Source organism: Scomber japonicus, chromosome 9, assembly GCF_027409825.1.
Source record: "Scomber japonicus isolate fScoJap1 chromosome 9, fScoJap1.pri, whole genome shotgun sequence".
Classification (NCBI taxonomy): Eukaryota; Metazoa; Chordata; class Actinopteri; order Scombriformes; family Scombridae; genus Scomber; species Scomber japonicus.
The window spans coordinates 6,146,087-6,168,130 of NC_070586.1; the positions used below are offsets into that span (position 1 = coordinate 6,146,087).

The window sequence follows — 22,044 nt, forward strand, 5'->3', positions numbered from 1 at the left end:
CTTAAAACTGCCTTCAAATGTAAAATAACAGGATTTTAAACATGCAATTCAAAACGCGATTAATCGCGATTAAAAAAAAAATCGTTTGACAGCCCTAATTATATTGTCTCCTGGGCCTGTGCAATACACACTGCTCTCACTTTCCCTTTATATAGGGTTTTATGCACTTTTTATTTCTAGAGAAGAATGTGTTTTATAGATGTATGTGTCTTGCTCGTGTGTCTTTTTAACATGACTCTTTGAACGAACAACCGCACAAGAGTTCAAATGACAAATAAAGTTCATGAATCTTGAGCTTGGATGTAAGTGGATAGCTGGAGGCACAGTAGACAAAGGTGTGGACAGCAATGTGTCTCGGGTGTCCACTTTGCGATCGGATCACCTGAGATTCATGTTAATACCAGGTATAAAGAGGGACAACACTGTTTGACATAGTTTCAGGTCTAACTACATCACAGCCACGTCAAGTATCGGCTGAGGTCAGAGGTGAAACGGTAGCATAGCAACCCAAGTTATTCTTACCGTTGAGGTCGTGTCTGCTGGCGGAGCGTCTCTCCCCAAAGCAGAGACAGAAAGTTTCACTGAAGGCGTCGACGTCTTGAAAGGGAAAAAAAAAAAAAAGACAAAAAAACAGAAACAGACACCACAAAGTCAAACAGCTGATCAAAACTACTCGGTAAGAAATCTGAATTATTACCCGATCACATTAACAACCAGTAAAATGTTGTATTTCGTATAAATACCAGAGTCTTGGTAAGTTTTTGCGGTGACTCCTTTCTTGCATCTTTCTTCCTCACCTTCCTCTCGTGTCCCTCGGGGGAATCGGACAGGAAGCTTGCGTTTACGTCCTCCAGGTCGGAGCCGCTGGAGCTGACGGAGGTGACGCTGAGGGCGTCGCCGCTGTCCCCCCCGCCGCCGCCGCCTCCTTGGTACGGTCTGTAGTGGGAGTGGTCGAAGGATTTGGAATGAGAGCCTGGAGCGCTGCTGGAGCCGGCCTCCGTCAGCTGCCGGCTGGAGACGACGAGACGATAAGAGAGAAGCTCAGCCAGACATTTATGTAGATTTAAGTATAAAGAGTAGGGCTGCTCGATTATGGAAGAAATCACAATCACGATTATTTGGGTCAAAATTGAAATCACGATTATTAAAACTATTTTTTTAAACTTTAGAAACATGCTGCATTTATTGTCCATTCATTAATTCATTTTCTCTCCAAGCAGCAGCCTTTTATCTGCCGCTTAACACAACACACACAGCAGAAAATGTGCAGAGATATTAGAGCTGAGCTGGTTACCATGACGACAGTTCACACATCACTTCCTGGTTTTTTAATAATTAGTCAGTAAACTCAGCATCGTCTGACGCAGGCTGGAAACTCTGCACTTTTATTTACAGTTAAAAACATTTTGTTGTGTGTTTCAGCTTCTGTCAAACTAACAGAGCTGCGGCGGCTTCCTGTCTAAGCTTTTCAAAATAAAGTGCATTGTCTGACGCAGGCTGGAAACTCTGCACTTTTATTTACAGTTAAAACATTTCACCGTGTGTTTCAGCTTCTGTCAAACTAACGGAGCTGCGGTAGCTTCCGGTAGCTTCCTGTCTAAGCTTTTCAAAATAAAACCTTTGTTATTGTGCGCTTCTCATTATTATTAACAAACAAAGTTGTGGCTTGTAAAATTACGGGAGATTCTCAGGAGAAAAGACAAAATGGGAGGGCTGAAGGAGATGGGTTAGCTCTGGGTTACAGTCCTTACCTCCTTCTCTCTTTCTTTCCTCCCTCCTTCTTTGTTTCCTCCCTCCTTCCTTCTTTCCTCCCTCCCTCCCTCCTTTCCTTCCTTACCTCCTTCTTTCTTTCTTTCCTCCCTCCTTTCCTTCCTCCCTCCCTCCTTTCCTTCCTTACCTCCTTCTTTCTTTCTTTCCTCCCTCCTTTCCTTCCTCCCTCCCTCCTTTCCTTCCTTACCTCCTTCTCTCTTTCTTTCCTTCCTTCTTTCCTCCCTTCTTTCCTTCCTTCCTCCCTCCCTCCTTTCCTTCCTTACCTCCTTCGCTCTTTCTTTCCTCACTCCTTCCTTCCCGGGAGAAAAGACAAAATGGGAGGACTGAAGGAGATGGGTTAGCCCTGGGTTACAGTCCTTACCTCCTTCTCTCTTTCTTTCCTCCCTCCTTCTTTGTTTCCTCCCTCCTTCCTTCTTTCCTCCCTCCCTCCCTCCTTTCCTTCCTCCCCTCCTTCTCTCTTTCTTTCCTTCCTTCATCCCTCCCTCCTTTCCTTCCTTACCTCCTTCTCTCTTTCTTTCCTCCCTCCTTCCTTCCCGGGAGAAAAGACAAAATGGGAGTATATAGTATTATAATGAAAGTTCTGTGTATGTCACTCACTCGCTCCAGCGTTTCATGATCCCTCCGTTCTTCTTGGCTCTGAGCGTGTTGCTGGCCGACTCCGACAGAGGCTCGATCTCACAGGACAGATTATAGCTGCGGGAACAGGAAGTCAGAGACGGAGACAAAGTTAATTTAAAACTCGTCTCATCGGCGAGACGAGACCAGACAAGTCGCTCAAAGTCATCTCAGTTCAGTACAGAGAGGAATCCTGCAGTGATGCGTGAGCTGCATCGTCTCATCAGTTATGTTTTATTTTAAATACTTGTGTCTTGTGAGCAGCTCTGTGTGTGTGTGTGTGTGTGTGTATCTGTATATGTGTGTATGTGTTTGTGTATCTGTGTGTGTGTGTGTGTGTGTGTGTGTGGCACTTTGGCCCAAGATAAATTCCCCTCTGAACATTAAAGCTTATCTTATCTTAATGTCAGCCCTGTGTGCTGCGTCCTTCTCTCTTTCTTTCCTCCCTCCTTCCTTCTTTCCTTCCTTACCTCCTTCTCTCTTTCTTTCCTTCCTTCTTTCCTTCCTCCTTCCTCCTTCCCTCCTTTCCTTCCTTACCTCCTTCTCTCTTTCTTTCCTTCCTCCCTCCCTCCTTTCCTTCCTTACCTCCTTCTCTCTTTCTTTCCTTCCTTCTTTCCTCCCTTCTTCCTTCCCTCCTTCCTCCCTCCTTTCCTTCCTTCCTTCTTCCTCCCTCCCTCCTTTCCTCCCTCCCTCCTTTCCTTCCTTCTTCCTTCCTCCCTCCTTTCCTTCCTTCTTTCCTTCCTCCCTCCTTTCCTTCCTTCTTCCTTCCTCCCTCCTTTCCTTCCTTCCTTCTTCCTCCCTCCCTCCTTTCCTTCCTTCTTTCCGACTTCCTTTCCTTCCTCCCCTTCCTTCCTTGACTCAAAGACAACAGGACGGTACTGACGTGACGGTGACGCTACTGAACGGAGACCGACTGACCTCTCGGCCTCGCTGAGCTTCTCCACGCCTGCGAACCACTCTCTGAAGTGGCTGTCCTGAGTGAAACTGTAGTTGTTGGAGGCCAACTGGAGCAGTTTGATCTGAGCGATCACCTCAAACTCCTGCAGGTGGAGAGCGGAGCGGGAGAGACGGGAAAAGAGGAGAACAGGAAAGAGAAGAAGATGAGTTGTCAGGTTTTGATTCGTCTACTTGTTGTGAGCTCAGGTCTGCACATGTTCTTATTCATGGTCTTAATTTCTAGTAGGGCTGCAACTTACAATTATTTCATTATCAATTAATCTGTTGACCATTTTCTTGCTCAACCGATTAGTTATTTGATCCATAAAATGTCAGGAAATGGTAAAAAAATGTTTTCTAAATGTCTAATTGTGTCCATAACTCAACAAAATATTCAGTTTATTGTCACAGAGGACCAAAGAAACCAGACAATATTCACATTTAAGAAGCTGGAATCAGAGAATTTGGACTCAAAACGATTCATTGATAATCACCATGGCAACTAATTGAGTAGCCAGCAACCAATTAATTAACTGACTAATCATTGCAGCTCTGATTTCTATGAATCAGTTGTCAAACAGTCGAAAAATGTCAGAAAATGGTGAAAAGTGTTGATCAGTGTCCCCAAAACCCCAAGATGACGTCTTTAAATGACTTTACATTCAGTTTACTGTCATAAAAGGGCAAAGAAAACTTAAAATATTCACATCTAAGAAGCTGGAATCAGAGAATTTGGACTCAAAACGATTCATTGATAATCACCATGGCAACTAATTGAGTAGCCAGCAACCAATTAATTAACTGACTAATCATTGCAGCTCTGATTTCTAGTTTTTTCAGATAATGAAACCTTAAAACAAGAAAAACACATTTACCTTTCTTCTCTTCTCAAAGTTGATCAGACCACCCTGAAATATGACACAAACATGAGTCACAGAGTATAAATATAATAAACTGTTATAGAAGATTTTAAAAAACAACAACATGAGTCACAGTGTGAATATAGAGCTCCGCAGCAGCAGCAGTCTGACCTCAGTGTAGTCCTTCATGGCAGTGTCCATCATCACCAGGTCCGTCAGGAAGGTTCCCAGGTAGGGAATCGTCCCCTGCATCACTCCCTGGTCACAGGAAGAGGAAGAGGAAGAGTTAACCCCGTCTGTTTTCACTGTTCCTTCTTTCCTCCCTTCCTTCCTTCTGTCCTTTCCTTCTGTCCTTTCCTTCCTCTCTTCCTTCTGTCCTTCTTTCCTCCCTTCCTTCCTTCATTCCTTCTTTCCTTCCTTCATTCCTTCATTCCTTCTTTCCTTCCTTCATTCCTTCTGTCCTTCTTTCGTTCCCTCCTTCATTCCTCCCTTCCTTCCTTCATTCCTTCTTTCCTTCCTTCATTCCTTCTGTCCTTCTTTCGTTCCCTCCTTCATTCCTACCTTCCTTCCTTCATTCCTTTCCTCCCTCCCTCCTTCTCTCTTTCTTTCCTCCCTCCCTCCCTCCTTCCTTCCTTCATTCAGTCCTTCTTTCCTCCCTTCCTTCCTTCCTTCCTTCATTCCTCCCTTCCTTTCCTTCCTCTGTTCCTTCTGTCCTTCTTTCCTCCCTTCCTTCCTTTCCTTTCCTCCCTCCCTCCTTTTCTGTTTCTTTCCTCCGCCTTCCTCCCTCTACCTTCCTTCTGTCCTTCTTTCGTTCCCTCCTTCCTTCCTTCCTGTCCTTCTTTCCTCCCTTCCTTCCTTCATTCCTTCTGTCCTTCTTTCCTCCCTTTCCTCCCTCCCTCCTTCATTCTTTCTCTCCTTCCTCCTACCTTCCTTCCTTCCTTTCCTCCCTCCCTCATTTTCTCTTTCTTTCCTCCCTCCCTCCCTCCTTCCTTCCTTCATTCAGTCCTTCTTTCGTTCCCTCCTTCCATCATTCCTTTCATTCCTCCCTTCCTTCCTTTCCTTCCTCTCTTCCTTCTGTCCTTCTTTCCTCCCTCCCTTCCCTCCTTCCTTCCTTCATTCCTCCCTTCCTTTCCTTCCTCTGTTCCTTCTGTCCTTCTTTCCTCCCTTCCTTCCTTTCCTCCCTCCGTCCTTCTCTTTCTTTCCTCCGCCTACCTTCCTTCCTCCCTCTACCTTCCTTCTGTCCTTCTTTCGTTTCCTCCTTCCTTCCTTTCCTTCCTCCCTCCTTTTCTTTCTTTCCTCCCTCCTTCCTTCCTTCCTTCCTTCATTCCCTTCCTCTCTTCCTTCTGTCCTTCTTTCCTTCCCTCCTTCCTCCATTCCTTTCATTTCCTCCCTTCCTTTCCTTCCTCTCTTCCTTCTGTCCTTCTTTCCTCCCTTCCTTCCTTTCCTCCCTCCGTCCTTCTCTTTCTTTCCTCCGCCTACCTTCCTTCCTCCCTCTACCTTCCTTCTGTCCTTCTTTCGTTCCCTCCTTCCTTCCTTTCCTCCCTCCCTCATTTTCTCTTTCTTTCCTCCCTCCTTCCCTCCTTCCTTCCTTCCTTCATTCCCTTCCTCTCTTCCTTCTGTCCTTCTTTCCTTCCCTCCTTCCTCCATTCCTTTTATTTCCTCCCTTCCTTTCCTTCCTCTCTTCCTTTTGTCCATCTTTCCTCCCTTTGTTCCTTTCCTCCCTCCCTCCTTCTCTCTTTCTTTCCTACCCCTACCTTCCTTTCTCCCTCCTACCTTCCTTCCTTCCTTTCCTCCCTCCCTCCTTCTCTCTTTCTTTCCTCCCTCCCTCCTTCCGTCATTCCTTCCTTCCTTCACTTCTCCCTTCCTTTCTTCCTTTCCTTCATTCCTTCCTTCTTTCCTCCCTCCCTCCCTCCTTCCTCCCTTCCCTCATTCCTTCTTTCCTCCTTCCTACCTTCCTTCCTCCTTTCCTTCCTTCTTTCTTCCTTCCTTCCTTCCTCTCTTCCTTCTGTCCTTCTTCCCTCCCTCCCTCCTCCCTCCCTCCTGCCTTCCTTCCTTCATTCCTCCCTTCCTTCTGTCCTTCTTTCCTCCCTCCTACCTTCCTTCTTTCTCCCTTCCTTCCTTCCTTCCTCCCTTCCTTGACTCGAGGACAACAGGAGGGTTAACTAACAGCAAGAACAGACTAAATATATCTAACATGAACTCAGACTGCAGTGATTTCTTCCGGCCACTAGATGGAGCTGTTGCTGCTAAATTGATTCTGCAGGATCTTCTAAACGCTGTTAAATGATCTCAGTGTTTAAAGGCAGCTGCCAGAGCATGAACGTCCATGAATATTTAGACCACTACTGATAAAAATCATCCCTCTGTTAATGATTTTAAAGTAAGTAGAAAGAAAGTGTTGCTTGTTGGACTCACCAGGTCTCTCTGCTGCTGGTGTCTCCGCTGAGCTCGCTTGGGGTTGATTTCCAATGTGGCGAACTTGGAAGTGCCCTCCTGTCAGATACAAACAAGACAGTACATGCACATTAAATACACATTAAAGCACAGATATATGCTGCAGTTGTTCAAATCTACACCTATATAACAATAAAAATAAAGCTTGATAGTGATATTTGATTGTTTTCCATCAGTGTTAATTTTTTTTAAAACGGGTGCAGCTGCAAAATAGTTTAGACTTTTTAAAAAAACCTCCTGAAGGAGAAGGAAGAGAGGAAGAAAAGGAAGGAAAGGAAGGAAAGGGAGGAAAGGAAAGAAGGAAGAAAGGAAAGGAGGAAGAGAGGAAGGAAAGGAAGGAAAGGGAGGAAAGGAAAGGAGGGAGGAAAGGAAAGAAGGAAGAGAGGAAGGAAAGGAAGGAAGGAAAGGCGAGAGGGAGGAAGGTAGGGCAGACGGAAGGAAGGAAGGGAGGAAAGAAGGATGGAAGGGAGGAAACGAAAGAAGAAAGGAAGGAAGGAAGGAAGGAAGGACGGACGAAAGAAGGAAGGAAGGAAGGACGGACGAAAGAAGGAAGGAAGGAAGGAAGGGAGGAAAGGAAAGAAGGAAGAAAGGAAGGAAAGGAAGGTAGGAAAGGCGAGAGGGAGGAAGGGAGGAAAAATACCTAATTTAACTGCACTAATATCTCATCATGTTTGAATGTGTAACAGGTTTGTAAGAAGGCAAAACAACCTCTTCTTCTCCTTCTTATTGTTTGTATATTTACCTATAACGATTTTAGTCTACATGACCACAATCAGGTAGGTTATATAGATCAAAATATTGCAATAATGCCTGATTTCTCAAAAGATTGTGCTGCCTCTGTTGCTAATTTGACTGTAAATATTAACCAACAAAAAGCTTTAAATCCACAATGAGGGAAATATTAACAGTAAACTCAACAGGCAGATGGCAGCATCGACTTTAAAAGCAACCTCCTGATGCTTTAAGTAACCCGACAGTATAGTATGACATGAAACTGTGAGACACTGAACTGAAAAGACTGCTTATTGAATTTCTGTCGCTTATATGGGTCAAACCCCCCCCCCCATACTCCCCACACCACCCCCCACTTTCATAAAAACTGTATCCTACATTTCCCATAATGCAACTCAGCACCATTTTTTTTTGTTCTGCCTCATAAATCAAAATGTTTCTCAGACTTTATGTTTAGAAATGTCTCCAAGCTCAAGCTGAGAGATTGAATCTGATGCTAAATCAATGGATGCATGAATTAAACTGTCGGCTTTGTGTAGAAAAAGAAACAATTGAAGTCAGTAAAGTTTTTCATGAGTAGCTGAAAAGTGCAGCTGGATGTTGGAAAGTCGGAGGCTCAGCGTTCAGGTTTTTTGGGGTTATCGATCGTACAGAAACATTTTTAAAGTCTTTTAAAAAGCTTCAACAGAGAATTGTAGCATCGTAAACTTAAACCTCCTCTTTTATTTTGTTGCTGTGTAAAACCTTTACACATTTTTCCACATTTCCTGCGCCCTTCTTTCTTTTAGCCGAGAAAGAATATAAAAGTGTTTCAAACATCCCTGTGCTTGTGGGATGTCTGTAATTACAGAGCGTGAACATGATCCTCTTTTCCCTTCAACACAGTTTCTGCTGCGAGGCTGCTGAGAGCGACTTCAGAGCAACCAAGAAAAAAAAAAAAAGAAGTGAAGTGAGAGAAACTCCACCTCTGAGCGTTCCTCCGGTCACATTCCTCAGTGATGTAAGTACTGAGAGGCCTTCTGCAGCCCCCCCCCCCCCCCCCCCCCCCCACCCCCCCAACCCCCCACCCCCGAGTAACACGAGCCGAGCAGAAAACGCAGCGCCTGGCCCGAGCAGATAGAGCGAGAGCGAGGCGACGCCCTGAAGTCTCCTTTTACATATGAAGTGGGTCAAGAGCTGTTATCTGCACCTGCCAAAGGTTTCCTCCCTTCGACGTCAGCAGGGATTCCCTCAGAGGAAGCTGCGGGGCGTTCGCACGGCGTTACATCAGCGTTACATCAGCGTTACATCAGCGATATGTTTATAAAAAGATAATAAATGTAGAGACGAGTTCAGACGCGCCTATTTTAAGATGTGTCTATCTGAAGATTGAGACATCAGTTTATAAATTATAAGGCTCTTTAATCCTCCTGTTGTCCTCGAGTCAAGGAAGGAAGGAAGGGAGGAGGTAGGAAGGAAAGGAAGAAGGGAGGGGGAAGAAAGGAGGGGAGGACAGAGGAAAGAAGGAAGGGAGGAAGGAAGGAAGGAAGGACGGAGGAAAGAAGGTAGAGAGGAAGGAGGAAAGAAGGAAGGTAGGAGGGAGGGAGGAAAGAAGGAAGAGAGGAAGGAAGGGATGAAGGACAGAGGAAAGAAGGAAGGGAGGAAGGAGGGAGGAAAGAAGGAAGGAAGGACAGAAGGAAAGAAGGGAGGGAGGAAGGAAGGAAGGACAGAGGGAAGGAAGGAAAGGAGGGAAGGAAGGGAAGGAGGGGGGAAGAAAGGAAGGAAGGACAGAGGAAAGAAGGAAGGTAGGAGGGTGGGAGGAAAGAAGGAAGAGAGGAAGGAAGGGAAGAAGGACAGAGGAAAGAAGGAAGGAAGGAAGGAAGGAAGGAATGAAATGAAATGAAAAATAAAAACAAGATAAATTTGTACTTTTTTAAAAATGTTTTCTCAGTGTTAATATTTGTCTCATTATGACGAGCAGCAGTATAAACGTCTCATTTCCTGCTCGGTCACATCTCACTGTTCCCTCCTGCTGTCTTTGTACCGACTAGCTGCAAAACACTCAGCGGTGTGTCCACGCCTCTCCACATTACACTCTGTAAATCACGTTAACGACAGCGATCTGTCCAGATCCAGATCCAGACCGACGAGGGGTTCGAGATGTTCTGGCCCCCCTCTGCAGGATGTTTCCTCTCTGCAGCTGCACTGAGACAGATGTGAGGAAGTCCATCGGTGCGACGGGTCAGCGAGCCGAACTTCCTGCTGGCATCGGCCTCTCAGCTGTTACGTAACTCATTCATTGATATTTTTTGGGGTTGTAAGGACGAATTTAAGGTTAGTTCACTTCTCTACAGGCATCATGAGGCTTTTCTTAAAACACATTTTCCTTCCCTCCAGTTACAGCCTGCAGTTAATTATCTATTTTATTTATTTTAACACTTTCTCGTTGAAAGGTGCTATCCAAATCCGTGACTCACCTTCACCAGCAGCTCTCGGCTCAGAGAGTAGTTGTTGTCGTCTGAGAAGATCTCGGACAGCTCACGGAAGGTGCGGAAACTCTCCCTGAAGACCGACACAAGAAGGAAAGAAAGAAAGAAAGAAAGAAAGAAAGAAAGAAGGAAAGAAAGAAAGAAACGGAACATGCTGCTTAATTACAAGGTTCTTTTATATCCTTAGCTATGTGCATTTCATTGCGAGGTGAAGTGAAACCCCTACCTTGACACTTCCTCCCAGGTCCTCTTCAGGCGGTGGATGGCGTTGCACTGCAGAGCGGAGAGGATGGCTCGCAGCGAGGAGAAGTTCTTCAAGATCCGACACTCCTGAACGCAACACGAACAACGACCCAATCAGACACGGAAACACCACAAAACTTTCCTTCTACTGCTTCAAATGTTTCAACATCTAAAAAATAACGTTGTCAGCTCACCCGCGCCACGTCGATCCATCTCTCCAGCAGCCGAGCCCTCTGGTTGGGCTTCAGCGTCGGGTTGCTCAGGCAGGTGGTGATGACACAGTTGGTGACGGAGTTGAACTGGGCCACGGTGGCTCTGATGGTCGGAGCCAGGTGCTCCTTCCCCTTCTTGTCTCGCTGAGACCAAATCCCCCCCAGACAATGGTAGGGCACCACCTTCTTAAACAGATCCTGGACGGAGGAGGAGACAGAGACGGGAAGAAACTTTATTAATTCAAATGTTGGAAATTTGCATCAATGGAGCAGAAGAGGCAAGACAGCTTTATTTATAATTAACCTTCCTGTCGTCCTACCGGGTCAAATTGACCCCATATCTTTTGACTGTTCCTTCTTTCCTCCCTTCCTTCCTTCCTTCCTCTTTTCCTCCATCACTCCCTCCTTACTCCCTTCCTTCCCTCCTCCTTTCCTTCTCTCCTTCCTTCCTTCCTCTTTTCCTCCATCCCTCCCTCCTTACTCCCTTCTTTCCTTCCTTCCCTCCTCCTTTCATTCTTTCCTTCCTTCCCTCCTCTTTTCCTCCATCCCTCCCTCCTTACTCCCTTCCTTCCTTCCTTCCCTCCTCCTTTCCTTCTCTCCTTCCTTCCTTCCTCTTTTCCTCCATCCCTCCCTCCTTACTCCCTTCCTTCCTTCCCTCCTCCTTTCCTTCATCCCTTCCTTCTCTCCTTCCTTCCTTCCTCTTCCCCCATCCCTCCCTCCTTACTCCCTTCCTTCCCTCCTTCCTTCCTCATTCCTTCCTTCTTTCCTTCCTTCCTTCCTCTTTTCCTCCATCTCTCCCTCCTTACTCCCTCCCTCCCTTCCTTCCTTACTTCCTTCCTCACCTCCTCCTTTCCTTCATCCCTTCCTTCTCTCCTTCCTTCTCTCCTTCCTTCCTTCCTCTTCCTCCATCCCTCCCTCCTTACTCCCTTCCTTCCTCACCTCCTCCTTACTCTCTCCCTTCCTCCCTTCCTTCCTTCCTCACCTCCTCTTTTCCTCCATCCCTCCCTCCTTACTCCCTTCCTTCCTCATTCCTTCCTTCCTTCCTTCCTCTTTTCCTCCATCCCTCCCTCCTTACTCCCCTCCCTCCCTCCCTCCCTTCCTTCCTTCCTCACCTCCTCTTTTCCTCCATCCCTCCCTCCTTACTCCCTTCCTTCCTTCCTCCTTCCCTTCCTCATTCCTTCCTTCTTTCCTCCCTTCCTTCCTCATTCCTTCCTTCCTTCCTTCTTTCCTCCCTTCCTTCCTTCCTTTATTTCTTCCTTGACCTGAGGACAACAGGAGGGTTAATAATATATTATTAAAAAAACTCTTTATTAGCCTTTTACTCTTTGTCCTTTGAGATCTTCAACTGTATAGATATGTAAAACTAAAACAGTACCAGATGGCAGATTCAATAAGCATTCATTTAGTCACTTCCTGCTTTTAAAAAAATGTGGTTTTAAAAGGTTTTTTGGGAGCTGACTCTAAAATATCAGATTAAAAAACAGTCCTGGCTGAAAGAACTGCACATCATGAAAAAGGAACTTTGACAGGAACGAAAGAAAAAGTCTCTTTTCATTGAGGACTGAAATGCCCTGAAACCCGACAGCTGTCCGAAAAGCTGCCAATCAAAAGACTGTAAAGCTTCAGATTTGTGTGAGAAACATCCAGAAACACCTTTAACGTCAAGTTTAATCTAACAGTTCCTGGTCTCCATGGTTACCCAGATGAAATGTAATATTTAGAACAATAGTATTCCATTAGCTTTATTTAATATAAAAGTTATAATGTAAGATCATGCCAAACTAGTTGATATGGTGGTAGGTAGGAAGGAAGGAAGGAAGGAAGGAAGGAAGGAAGGAAGGAAGGAAGGATGGATGTAAGATCATGCCAAACTAGTTGATATGGTGTTAGGTAGGAAGGAAGGAAGGAAGGAAGGAAGGAAGGAAGGAAGGAAGGAAGGATGGATGTAAGATCATGCCAAACTAGTTGATATGGTGTTAGGTAGGAAGGAAGGAAGGAAGGAAGGAAGGAAGGAAGGAAGGATGGATGCAAGATCATGCCAAACTAGTTGATATGGTGTTAGGTAGGTAGGAAGGAAGGAAGGAAGGAAGGAAGGAAGGTGTTTTATTGACTATTTACTGTTTTTAAGCAACGTTCAATTATTTGGTACAAAGTTTTTATGGTTACACCACTTAGACATTTTTACCATAATCCTCTAATATATTCTCTCTAAATGGATTAACCTTCCTGTTCTCCTCGAGTCAAGGAAGGAAGGAAGGGAAGAAGGGGGAGGAAAGAAAGAGAGAAGGAGGAAGGGAGAAAGGAAAAGAGGATAAAGGAAGGAAGGACAGAAGGAAGGAAGGAAAGAAGGATGGAGGAAAGGAAAGAAGCAAGGTAGGAAGGACGGAAGGAAGGGAGAAAGAAAGAAAGAAAGATGGAGGAAAGGAAGGACAGAGGAAGGAAGGAAGGAAGGAAAGGAAGGACGAAGGAAGGAGGGAAGGAAGGAGGGAGGGAAGGAAAGAAGGAGGGAGGGAGGACAGAAGGAAGGAAAGAAAGAAAGACAGGAGGGAGGAAGGACAGAAGGAAAGAAGGAAGGAAGGAAGGAAGGAAGGGAGGAAAGAGAGAGGAAGGAAAGAAAGAGAGAAGGAGGGAGGAAGGACAGACGGAAGGAAGGAATGAAGGAAGGAAGGAAGGACACAAACAAAAATCAAACATCCTTACCGCGTCCATGAGCGTGAACTGCTCCGCCACCATGATGGGGTCAAATGACAGGAAGCTAAAAGCAGGAAGTTCGTCCTCAAAGCCGCTCTCTTCCTGCGTGGCGAACGGGCAGCCGATGTGTTCCCCTAAAAAAATAAAACAATAAAATACATTTTTCAATACACGGCTTCAACCTGAGCTCAACGTTAAACACACTTCCTGCTCTGCTTCCTCTTCTAAACTCTCATCTTGTTTTAACTTCCTCCTCTCCTCTCTTCTTATCACTCGCTGTCCGTCCAATCTGTTCATTCACAACCACAGATATGACAACGTGTAAGAGGACAAACTGTTTTTTAACCCTCCTGTTGTCCTCGAGTCAAGGAAGGAAAGTAGGGAGGGAGGAAAGGACAGAAGGGAGGAAAGGAAGGAAGGTTGGAGGGAGGAAAGGAAAGGAAGGTAGGAGGGAGGAAGGAAGAAAAGGAGGCAGGAAGAAAGGAGGGAAAGGAGGGAGGAAGGAAGGAGGGAAGGGAAGGGAAGGGAGGGAGGGAGGGAGGGAGAAAGGAAAAGAGGAAAGAAGGAAGGAAAGAAGGAAAGGAGGGAGGAAGGAAGGAGGGAGGGATGGAGGGAGGGAGGAAAGGAAAGGAAAGAAGGAAGGGAGGAAGGAAAGGAAGGAAGGTAGGAGGACGGAGGGAGGGAGGGATGAAGGAATGATGGAAGGGAGGAAGAAGGATAGAAAGGAGGGAGGAAGGAAGGGAGGAAAGGAAGGAAGGTAGGAGGGAGGAGGGAAGAAGGGAGGTAGGGAGGGATGGAGGAAGGGAGGAAGGAAAGGAAGGAAGGTAGGAGGGAGGGAGGGAGGGAGGGAGGGAGAAAGGAAAAGAGGAAGGGAGGAAAGAAGGACAGGGGGAAAAAGGAAGGGAGGAAGGTAGGGGGAGGAAAGAAAGAGAGAAGGAGGGAGGGAGAAAGGAAGGAAAGAAGGAGGAATGGAGGAAGGAAAGAAAGAGAGAAGGAGGAAGGAAGGAAGGAAGGACAGAAGGACAGAAGGGAGGAAAGAGAGAGGAAGGAAAAAAAGAGAGAAGGAGGGAGAGAGGAAAGAAGGACAGAGGAAAAAAGTAAGGGAGGAAGGAAGGAAGGAAGGACAGGGGGAGGAAGGAAGGAAGGAAGGACAGGGGAAGGAAGGACAGAGGAAGGAAGGAAGGAAGGAAGGAAGGAAGGAACAGTCAAAACAGACGGGAGGACGACAGGACGGTGAAATCAAACTGCTCGCTGCCCTGTCGTCCCTCTCTCTCTCTCTCCTGTCCTTCTTTCTGCCTTCATACCATCAGGATCAGGCTCACACTGCTGTCGGCGGTAGAAGTGGGCCAGCAGGTTGCGGGCGCGGCGCTCCAGGTCCGAGCCGTGGAAGTGGAGGTGAAGGTAGGACATGAGCTGGTGCAGACAGTCGTAGTTCGGCGGACTCCAGAAGTCCTCGGAGTACTGGTCCAGCCACGCACCCAGGATGGACGAAACAGTGCTGAGACATGACAGAGAGAGACGAAGGGTTAAAAGATGAAATGATAATAAACATAAACTGAAAGAAGGAGTATAAATATCACGTCTGTGTGAATAATGAGGCCTTTACCGATGCTAATAAGCCATTTCTGAGCTACTATTAGCATCTAGCTTAAGCTCTCTACTACCCCTTTTCCACCGAGCTAAAGCTGGAGCTGGTTCGGAGCCAGAGCCTGACTAAGCACCGGTTCTTTGCTTTTCCACTGCCAAAGCTCCAGAGCAAGCGCCAACTCTTTGCTGGTCTAAAGCAAGACCCGATTACGTCAGCAGGTTGGGGCTAACATTTATTAGCTGGCTAGTGGGGTTAATGTTTATTAGCCGGTTAGCAGGGCTAACGTTTATTAGCTGGCTAGCGGGGTTAATGTTTATTAGCCGGCTAGCGGGGTTAACGTTTATTAGCCGGCTAGCGGGGTTAATGTTTATTAGCCGGCTAGCGGGGTTAATGTTTATTAGCCGGCTAGTGGGGCTAAAGTTTATTAGCAGACTAGCGGGGCTATCGTTTATTAGCTGGCTAACGGAGTTAATGTATATTAGCCGGCTAGTGGGGCTAACGTTTATTAGCAGACTAGCAGGGTTAACTATCATTTACAGAGGGTTAAACATTTGTTGGTTAAAAGTACTATCATTTTTTCGATCTTCTTCTTCTTCTTCTTTTTTTCCGGTTCGTAAGAGGTGCTTGGGTTAGCACCAACTAAGCACTAGCTCTACCACTAGCTCTGAACCAGCACTGGCTCCAGCTCAGTGGAAAAGGGGTATACTTGTGTTTTTGTATTGAAAATGAATATTAAAAGTGATTTCAAACAATGCTGAAACATGACAGAGAGACGAAGGGTTAAAAGATAGAAAATAATAATATAAATTTAATGTAAACATAAACTGAAAGGAGTAGGAGCACATGAATAATGAGGTCAATGCTAATAAGCCATTTCTAAAGCTAATATTAGCATCTAGCTTGAGCTTTCTACTTGTGTTTTTGTACTGAAAATGAATATTAAAAGTGATTTTAAATGAAAGCAAAAAAAACAGTTGCTTTTACATTCATAACAATGTTTTCCAACCATTTCTCTTTAATCCAAAACTTAAAATCTTACTCCTACTTTAGCATTAAGCTAAAAAAAAGCTAAAGCTAAAAGAAAAACATTGTGATGTTGAGCTAAAAACTAGTTTCTTGTCTCTTAGATTCAAAGCGTCTTTCCAACAATTGTTAATAAGACAAAAGCTACTTTATAAGCCTTGACTTAAATGAGGTGGATGCTAACTTTGCTAACACGATAGCTGCTCCCTGTCTTCATGGGTTTTAAGTATTTATTTAACAAACTGCCGAATAAATAAAGGAATATTTTAAAGAAGTCATAACAATGTTTTCCAACCTTTTCCCTTGAATCCAACTAACTATCTTACTCCTACTTTAGCATTAAGCTAACTGAAAACATTGTGATGTTGAGCTAAAAACTAGTTTCTTGTCTCTTAGGTTCAAGGCATTTTCCAAAAATTGCTACTAAGCCAACAGCTACTTATAAGCCTTAACCCTTTATTGGGCAAATAATTATATTTGGTAACTTCTGTAAATATCCCAAAATATCCTTCCTTCCTTCTTTCCTTCCTTCCTTCCTTTCCTTCCTCCCTGCCTTCTTTCTTCCCTTCCTCTTTTCCTTTCTCCCTCCCTCGTTCCTTATTTCCTCCGTCCTTCCTCCCTACCTCCTTCTCTCCTCCCTTCCTTCTTTCCTTCCTCCATCCTCCCTTCCTTCCTTTCCTTACTTCCATCTGTTCTTCCTCCCTCCATCCTTCTCTCCTCCCTTCCTTCTTTCCTTCCTCCATCCCCCTTTCTTCTTCCTTCCTTCCTTCTTTCTTTCTTCCCTTCCTCCCTCCCTCCTTCTCTCTTTCTTTCCTCCCCCCTACCTTCCTTCCTTCCTTCCTTCCTTTCTTCCTTCCTCCCTTCCTTTCAATGAGTGTCCTATAAAGGGTTAATTTAAATGAGGTGGATGCTAGCATTGCTAACACGATAGCTGCTCCCTGTCTTCATGGGTTTCAAGTATTTATATAACAAAGTGATGTATAAATAACATTTGAAAGAAGAAAAACTATCCTGACAGTAAATTATAGCCGAGCTTATAGTGAAACTGAAGCTGATAAGGGAAATAACAGTTTTATCAGTTCATGCCCCCCACTCCTCCTCCTCCAGTATGACAGGTGTCTAGTGAAGAAAAAACAACACTAAAACCCCCTTAAAGCGGAGGAGGAGGAGGAGGGGGAGGAGGAGGAGGAGGAGGAGGAGGAGGAGGAAGCTGAGTGATGAATGTTGGCAGCTCGACACTGCAGGCTTACTTTCTCAGCTCTGTGCAGTCGTCCTGGGAGACTCTGTGTGCTGTGGCTGCAGGCACATTTTGGAGCTTGGCATACCTAAGATAAAAAAATACAACATTACATTTATGATATAAAAGAGAGAAAAATAAATAAAAGATAACCCTGTGTGAAGAAAAGCATAATGTTCTTGATTTTCTGCTCATATACAACTTGTAAGATAATATATATAACATTTGAAAATAATATATGAATACATTTAAAGACGAAAAACATACTTATGATACTAATTAAAAGGTGATTAACACTGGTAGGGTTTCTCTCTAAAAGTTTGTTTCATGCATTTCTGCCAATTTAGAGCAAAAAAAGAGAAACTATTGTGTATTTAAAAATCCTGTTATGTATTAAATTAGGTAATAAAAGGTTTAAAGGTCACTTTCTATACATGCTACTGAATTTGAAGCAGCTTTCTGACTATATAACTATAATTTATCAGTTGGTTTAAAGCCATGTAGCTGCAGACCAGAATAAAAAAAACCCAATGAAAATAAGTTAAAGACTCAATAAATACAATATTCAGTGTGTAAAATTAGCTCATTATGGCTGTATCAGAGGTTATGACTGTAGTTTAGACCAAAGCTGTGAGCAGTTTAACCTATAAAGTGATTTTTCTGACTCAGATTGTCAAGATTTTAAAGATTTTATAGCCAATAAGTGTCAAAAATATTCAATACTGACTGACAGAAAACCAGAATGAGACTCCAACATTCTTTAGTGTGCTGCAAAATTCATTAAAACTCTTAAAATACACACATAATCATCTTCTCCCTCTCATCATCTTCTGTAAAGACATCACTGTACCTGTTGAGCAGCAGATCCAGCACCTGCTTGGTGGTGGCGAAGGATCGGTAGGTGCAGAGGAAGATGGTGACGTAGGTGGAGTCTTTACCCCTGAACGCCGACACCATGTACTCCACCAGCCGCTCCAGCGTGCCGGCCTTGATGGTCCGCACCTTGCAGGTCTCGTAGAGGCTGAGGGCCGAGTCCGTCTCCACGCCCAGCCATCGCTGCCCCTTACTGGCCGACTGGTGGAGCTGCACCTTCCTCAGCGTGATGGTGAAGATGGCGTCCTCCTCGGCCTCCTCGCCGATCTCCTGCGTCGAGCTCTGGGAGACAAAACAAAGAAGAAATGTAACTCAACTGACTGTCTGACCTTTCATTTAAATGTCTCCTCTTTCCTCTTTAAAGCAGTGGATGGATTCTCATGCTGGAACAAGCTCTTCAAATATCTGTTCTGAGCAGATTAGAGGGAACTAAAGATGGAGAAAAGATGCCATCGTTACCGTGCGAGACTTTGACTTTAAAATGTCCAACATCTAATTTTAGGACGAAACCCTTTAATTATGACCATCTGTGACCCGGCGCTCCTCTCTTTGACTCTGAGTCATACTTTGTGAATCATGTGCGCGGCCGTGGACAAACAAACAATAGCTTGTTACTAAACAGAGCTTACTGGATAACTGGCACTACAATACAAGCTGCAGCTTGTATATAGCCAACAGGGAATTAACACAAGCCGCTTGTTGCATGAATGAGAGCTCTGTAGATTTGTTGTTGTTTTCTGGTAAACATCACAAACAAAGATGGGTCAGACCGCCACAAAAGGAGCGCCGGTGATGATGACGATGATGTTTTCATTCATGCTCTCAGCTGTCACACAGCGGTCACACAGCGCACACGCCGAGCGTTACACAACACAAACTAATCGATGGATTATAAAATCAAACCGTCAGCAAAACAAACTTCTTACAGATTAAAAAGCTTCTCTGATCGTTTCCTTTAAAAAGACCCGAAGCCACGTGTAATAACAAGAGCCGCTTCGACAACTGCAACATCTGTATGTGTGTGTTAATGTGTGTGTTTGTGTGACAGTGTGTGTGTGTGTGTCAGTGTGTGTGTGTGTGTGTGTGTCAGTGTGTGTGTGTGTGTGTGTAAAAGGAGTCTCCAGGAGGTAAACAGCATTCATAGGCAATTATTAGCTAATCACCATTAAAATACCTACTTACTCCTTCTTATTAACAATCACATACGGTTTTTCTGTTAGTCCTTCACTGTTAAATGTGTGTGTGTGTGTATGTGTGTGTGTCTGTGTGTGTGTATGTGTGTGTGTGTGTGTGTGTGTGTGTACAGCTGCACACAATTACTCTGACAGGAATAAATAAAGTTGTTTTCATATAAAAAAATGCCGACCTCAGCATCATTCGCTGTTTCCAACTCCTCGATTATTATGAGTTGAATATTTTTGTTGGTTTTTGCTCCGTTAGCAGAAAACAAACAGTTTAAAGACGTTGCCATGACGTTTCTACACAATGTGTTGCACTGATATATCAGGAGGATACTGATCAACTAATAATGTTATATTGATTTTAACAACCTTGATCTTTATCATACAACGTTTCCTGGTGATAGAATTAATATTAAGTCAGAGAGAGAGAGAGAGAGACAGAGAGAGACAGAGAGAGAGAGAGAGAGAGAGAGAGAGAGAGAGACAGAGAGACAGAGAGAGAGAGACAGACAGGCAGACAGAGAGAGAGAGAGAGATAGAGATAGAGAGGGGGGGATAGAGAGAGAGAGAGGGAGGGAGAGAGAGGGGGGAGAGAGGGAGAGAGAAAGAGAGAGAGAGAGAGAGAGGGAGAGAGAGAGAGGGGGAGAGAGAGAGGGAGAGAGAGAGGGGGAAAAAGAGGGAGGGAGAGAGAAACAGAGAGAGAGGGAGAGAGAGAGAGAGAGAGCCGAGGCCCTAACGGAGGAATGGCATGTAATCTGGCGTGCCACAGTCATCCGTCACGGCCTCCGGTTGTGTATCCAGGGAGCGTTAGTCATCAGAGTGCATTTCCAAGCCCCCCCCCACTCCCTCCCTCTCTGCCCCCCCCCCCCTCCTCTCTCCCTCCTGCTTCACTGCCTGCTTTTGGTCAGGATCTGTTCGGTAACATCTAAGTCAAGGCTGAGTCCCTCTGTTGTGTCTTGGCGTCGCCATGGAAACGAGCTCAAAATAAGGATGGCTGTGAATTTGGAAAAAAAAAAAAAAAAAAGCACTGAGCAATGACCGACACAGTTTTCTACAGCGGCTCAAATGTTATTTGGACGCTGAGAAGATGTTTAAAAAAAAAGAGAAGTAAAAGTGTAGATTGACTTACTGGATTGAGTAAAAAAAATGTGTGAATAAATGGAGATTCAACCTGTTTTCTCTTTGATGGGTTAAGATGAAATACTGATTATAATATCTGGGGAATAAAGCATTAATATATGTATTAAATAAGAGTTTTTAAATAATAATAGCAACACAATTCAAACTATGATGGCACCAAATTATAGAATTAAGACACCTGAAAATGTTATATTGGACAATATATATGTATTTTCTACACTGTACTGTTTATACTGTGGGATATATCTCTTTAATATCTCTGCTTATTTGACGCAAATCAATATGTCAAAACTCTGCATGGCAATATTATTTATTTTTATATGTTTTTCTTTTTTAAATCTATGTCATAAAGTATATTAGTATATTAATAACTGCATTTGTCATGTATTTAAATGACTGGATTAACTATTCCATTAACAATTTCTCCATTGATTGTCTGGAAACTTAATTAAAATATGATATATTGATATTATTATGTCATAACGTCCATCCTGTTGTCTTCAGGTCAATTGTGACCCAGCAGGACAACAGGGGTTAACTCAAAAATTGGGTATAGTTTAATTTAAATGAGAGTTATTGACCATAATTTATAAAAAAAAATAAGTGTAAAACTTGTGGTAATAAGTCGGAATGAAGTTGGCTAAAAAGGTCCAACACAGAATTGGGTGATAATTTAAACCATGTGCTTTATAAACAGGTCAATTTAATGTTTAATTCATTCATTCAACACCTCTACCAGTCCTCTACTCTCAATATCAACCAGCAACTGCAAAAAAAAAAACTCTTTAACACGAGATTATGAAGAGAAACCCAAGCTGAAGTGTGTTGGATTAATGCTTAAAACAGAAACGTCTTCTAACACACCACAGAAGAAGAAAGGTAAACTAGCTCGCCTCTAACCAGGTTACCAAAAAACTCAATAAACCAGAAGATGAGTCATGTGAATAAAGTTTAGCAAACGCTGATTAAATAAAAAAATCAAGTGTTTTAAAACAGAGTCTGAACCTCAGTAACCTCCGCAGTAACAGTGTGTGTGTGTGTGTGTGTGTGTGTGTGTGTGTGTGTGTGTGTGTGTGTGTGTGTGTGTGTGTGTGTGTGTGTGTGTTTGTGTGTTTGTGTGTGTGTCAGATGAGATGAACCCCTGGACTCTTGTTGTAAATCCTCTACAGTATAATGGCCGAACCACAGCTGCAGCTGAGGGCCTTGACAGCAGGAGAGCTGCTTATCAGCCAAACCCACAGAGTCCGCGCTGCTATCACCTCAAACCACGGATAACAAAAAAAAAAAAAAAAAAAAAAAAGCTCAAGGGCAGCCGCCTCGCTCCAGCTCCATCCGCAGAGTCAACCCCCTCCTTAAAAAAAATATAACGCTCCCATTCATCCGAGGTCTCCGGCGAGGATGAGCGTTGCCATGATAACCAAACTCTCAATCCCTACTGTTTGAACACTGAGCGATCGATAGATTAGATACAAGTGTTCGGTGTCCAGAGGGGCCGAGACTAAAAACAAACACCAACTTTAGATGTGCTCACTTCTGCATGAAAGAAGGAAATAAAAAAAATAAAAAAAGAAAGCTACAACGGATCGGACTACCAAAGCAGTCACTTGTAAAATTACAACTCATTCAACATTATGCTGCTCGACACTTAACAAAAACAAGGAAGAGAGAGGAGATTACTCCGGTCTGAGCTGCACTTCATTGGCTCTCTGTGTCTTTTCACACAGATTTTATTCCTCCTGCAACTTTTGTCCTTCTGGTTCAAAACTGACCTGGTCTGGTTTGACTGTTTATGAAGAATAAAGTACAAATTATAAGTAGAAGGAATAGTAGAAGTAGTAGTAGTATTAGGAGGAGGAGGAGTAGTAAGAGTAGTAGTAGTAGTAGTAGTAGAAGAAGAGATAGTAGTAGTAGTAGTATTAGTAGTAGTAGAAGAAGTAGTAATAGTAGTAGTAATAGTAGAAGAAGAAGAAGAAGAAGTAGTAGTAGTAGATGTAGTAATAGAAAATAGAATAAGTAGTAGT

The 22,044-nt window shown here is 44.1% G+C and overlaps 1 protein-coding gene across 2 annotated transcripts in view; it reads right to left on the reverse strand.

Annotated features, from left to right (window-relative positions):
- The window catches only part of LOC128365492 (ral guanine nucleotide dissociation stimulator-like), a 44,066-nt gene that overhangs the window by 3,605 nt on the left and 18,417 nt on the right, over positions 1–22,044 (reverse strand). Inside the window, exons 2-15 of one of the 2 annotated variants that reach the window (XM_053326250.1) lie at positions 17,680–17,984; positions 16,843–16,917; positions 14,286–14,479; positions 12,991–13,115; positions 10,273–10,488; positions 10,062–10,165; positions 9,824–9,908; positions 6,597–6,674; positions 4,353–4,439; positions 4,197–4,229; positions 3,304–3,425; positions 2,368–2,463; positions 798–1,011; positions 523–597 (exon numbers count right to left, since the gene is read on the reverse strand). In XM_053326250.1, coding sequence (XP_053182225.1) covers positions 523–597; positions 798–1,011; positions 2,368–2,463; positions 3,304–3,425; positions 4,197–4,229; positions 4,353–4,439; positions 6,597–6,674; positions 9,824–9,908; positions 10,062–10,165; positions 10,273–10,488; positions 12,991–13,115; positions 14,286–14,479; positions 16,843–16,917; positions 17,680–17,984 — 1,809 coding nt within the window. Of the gene's footprint in view, positions 1–522; positions 598–743; positions 1,012–2,367; positions 2,464–3,303; positions 3,426–4,196; positions 4,230–4,352; positions 4,440–6,596; positions 6,675–9,823; positions 9,909–10,061; positions 10,166–10,272; positions 10,489–12,990; positions 13,116–14,285; positions 14,480–16,842; positions 16,918–17,679; positions 17,985–22,044 lie in introns of both variants that reach the window. The other variant, XM_053326249.1, reaches the window with a different exon arrangement.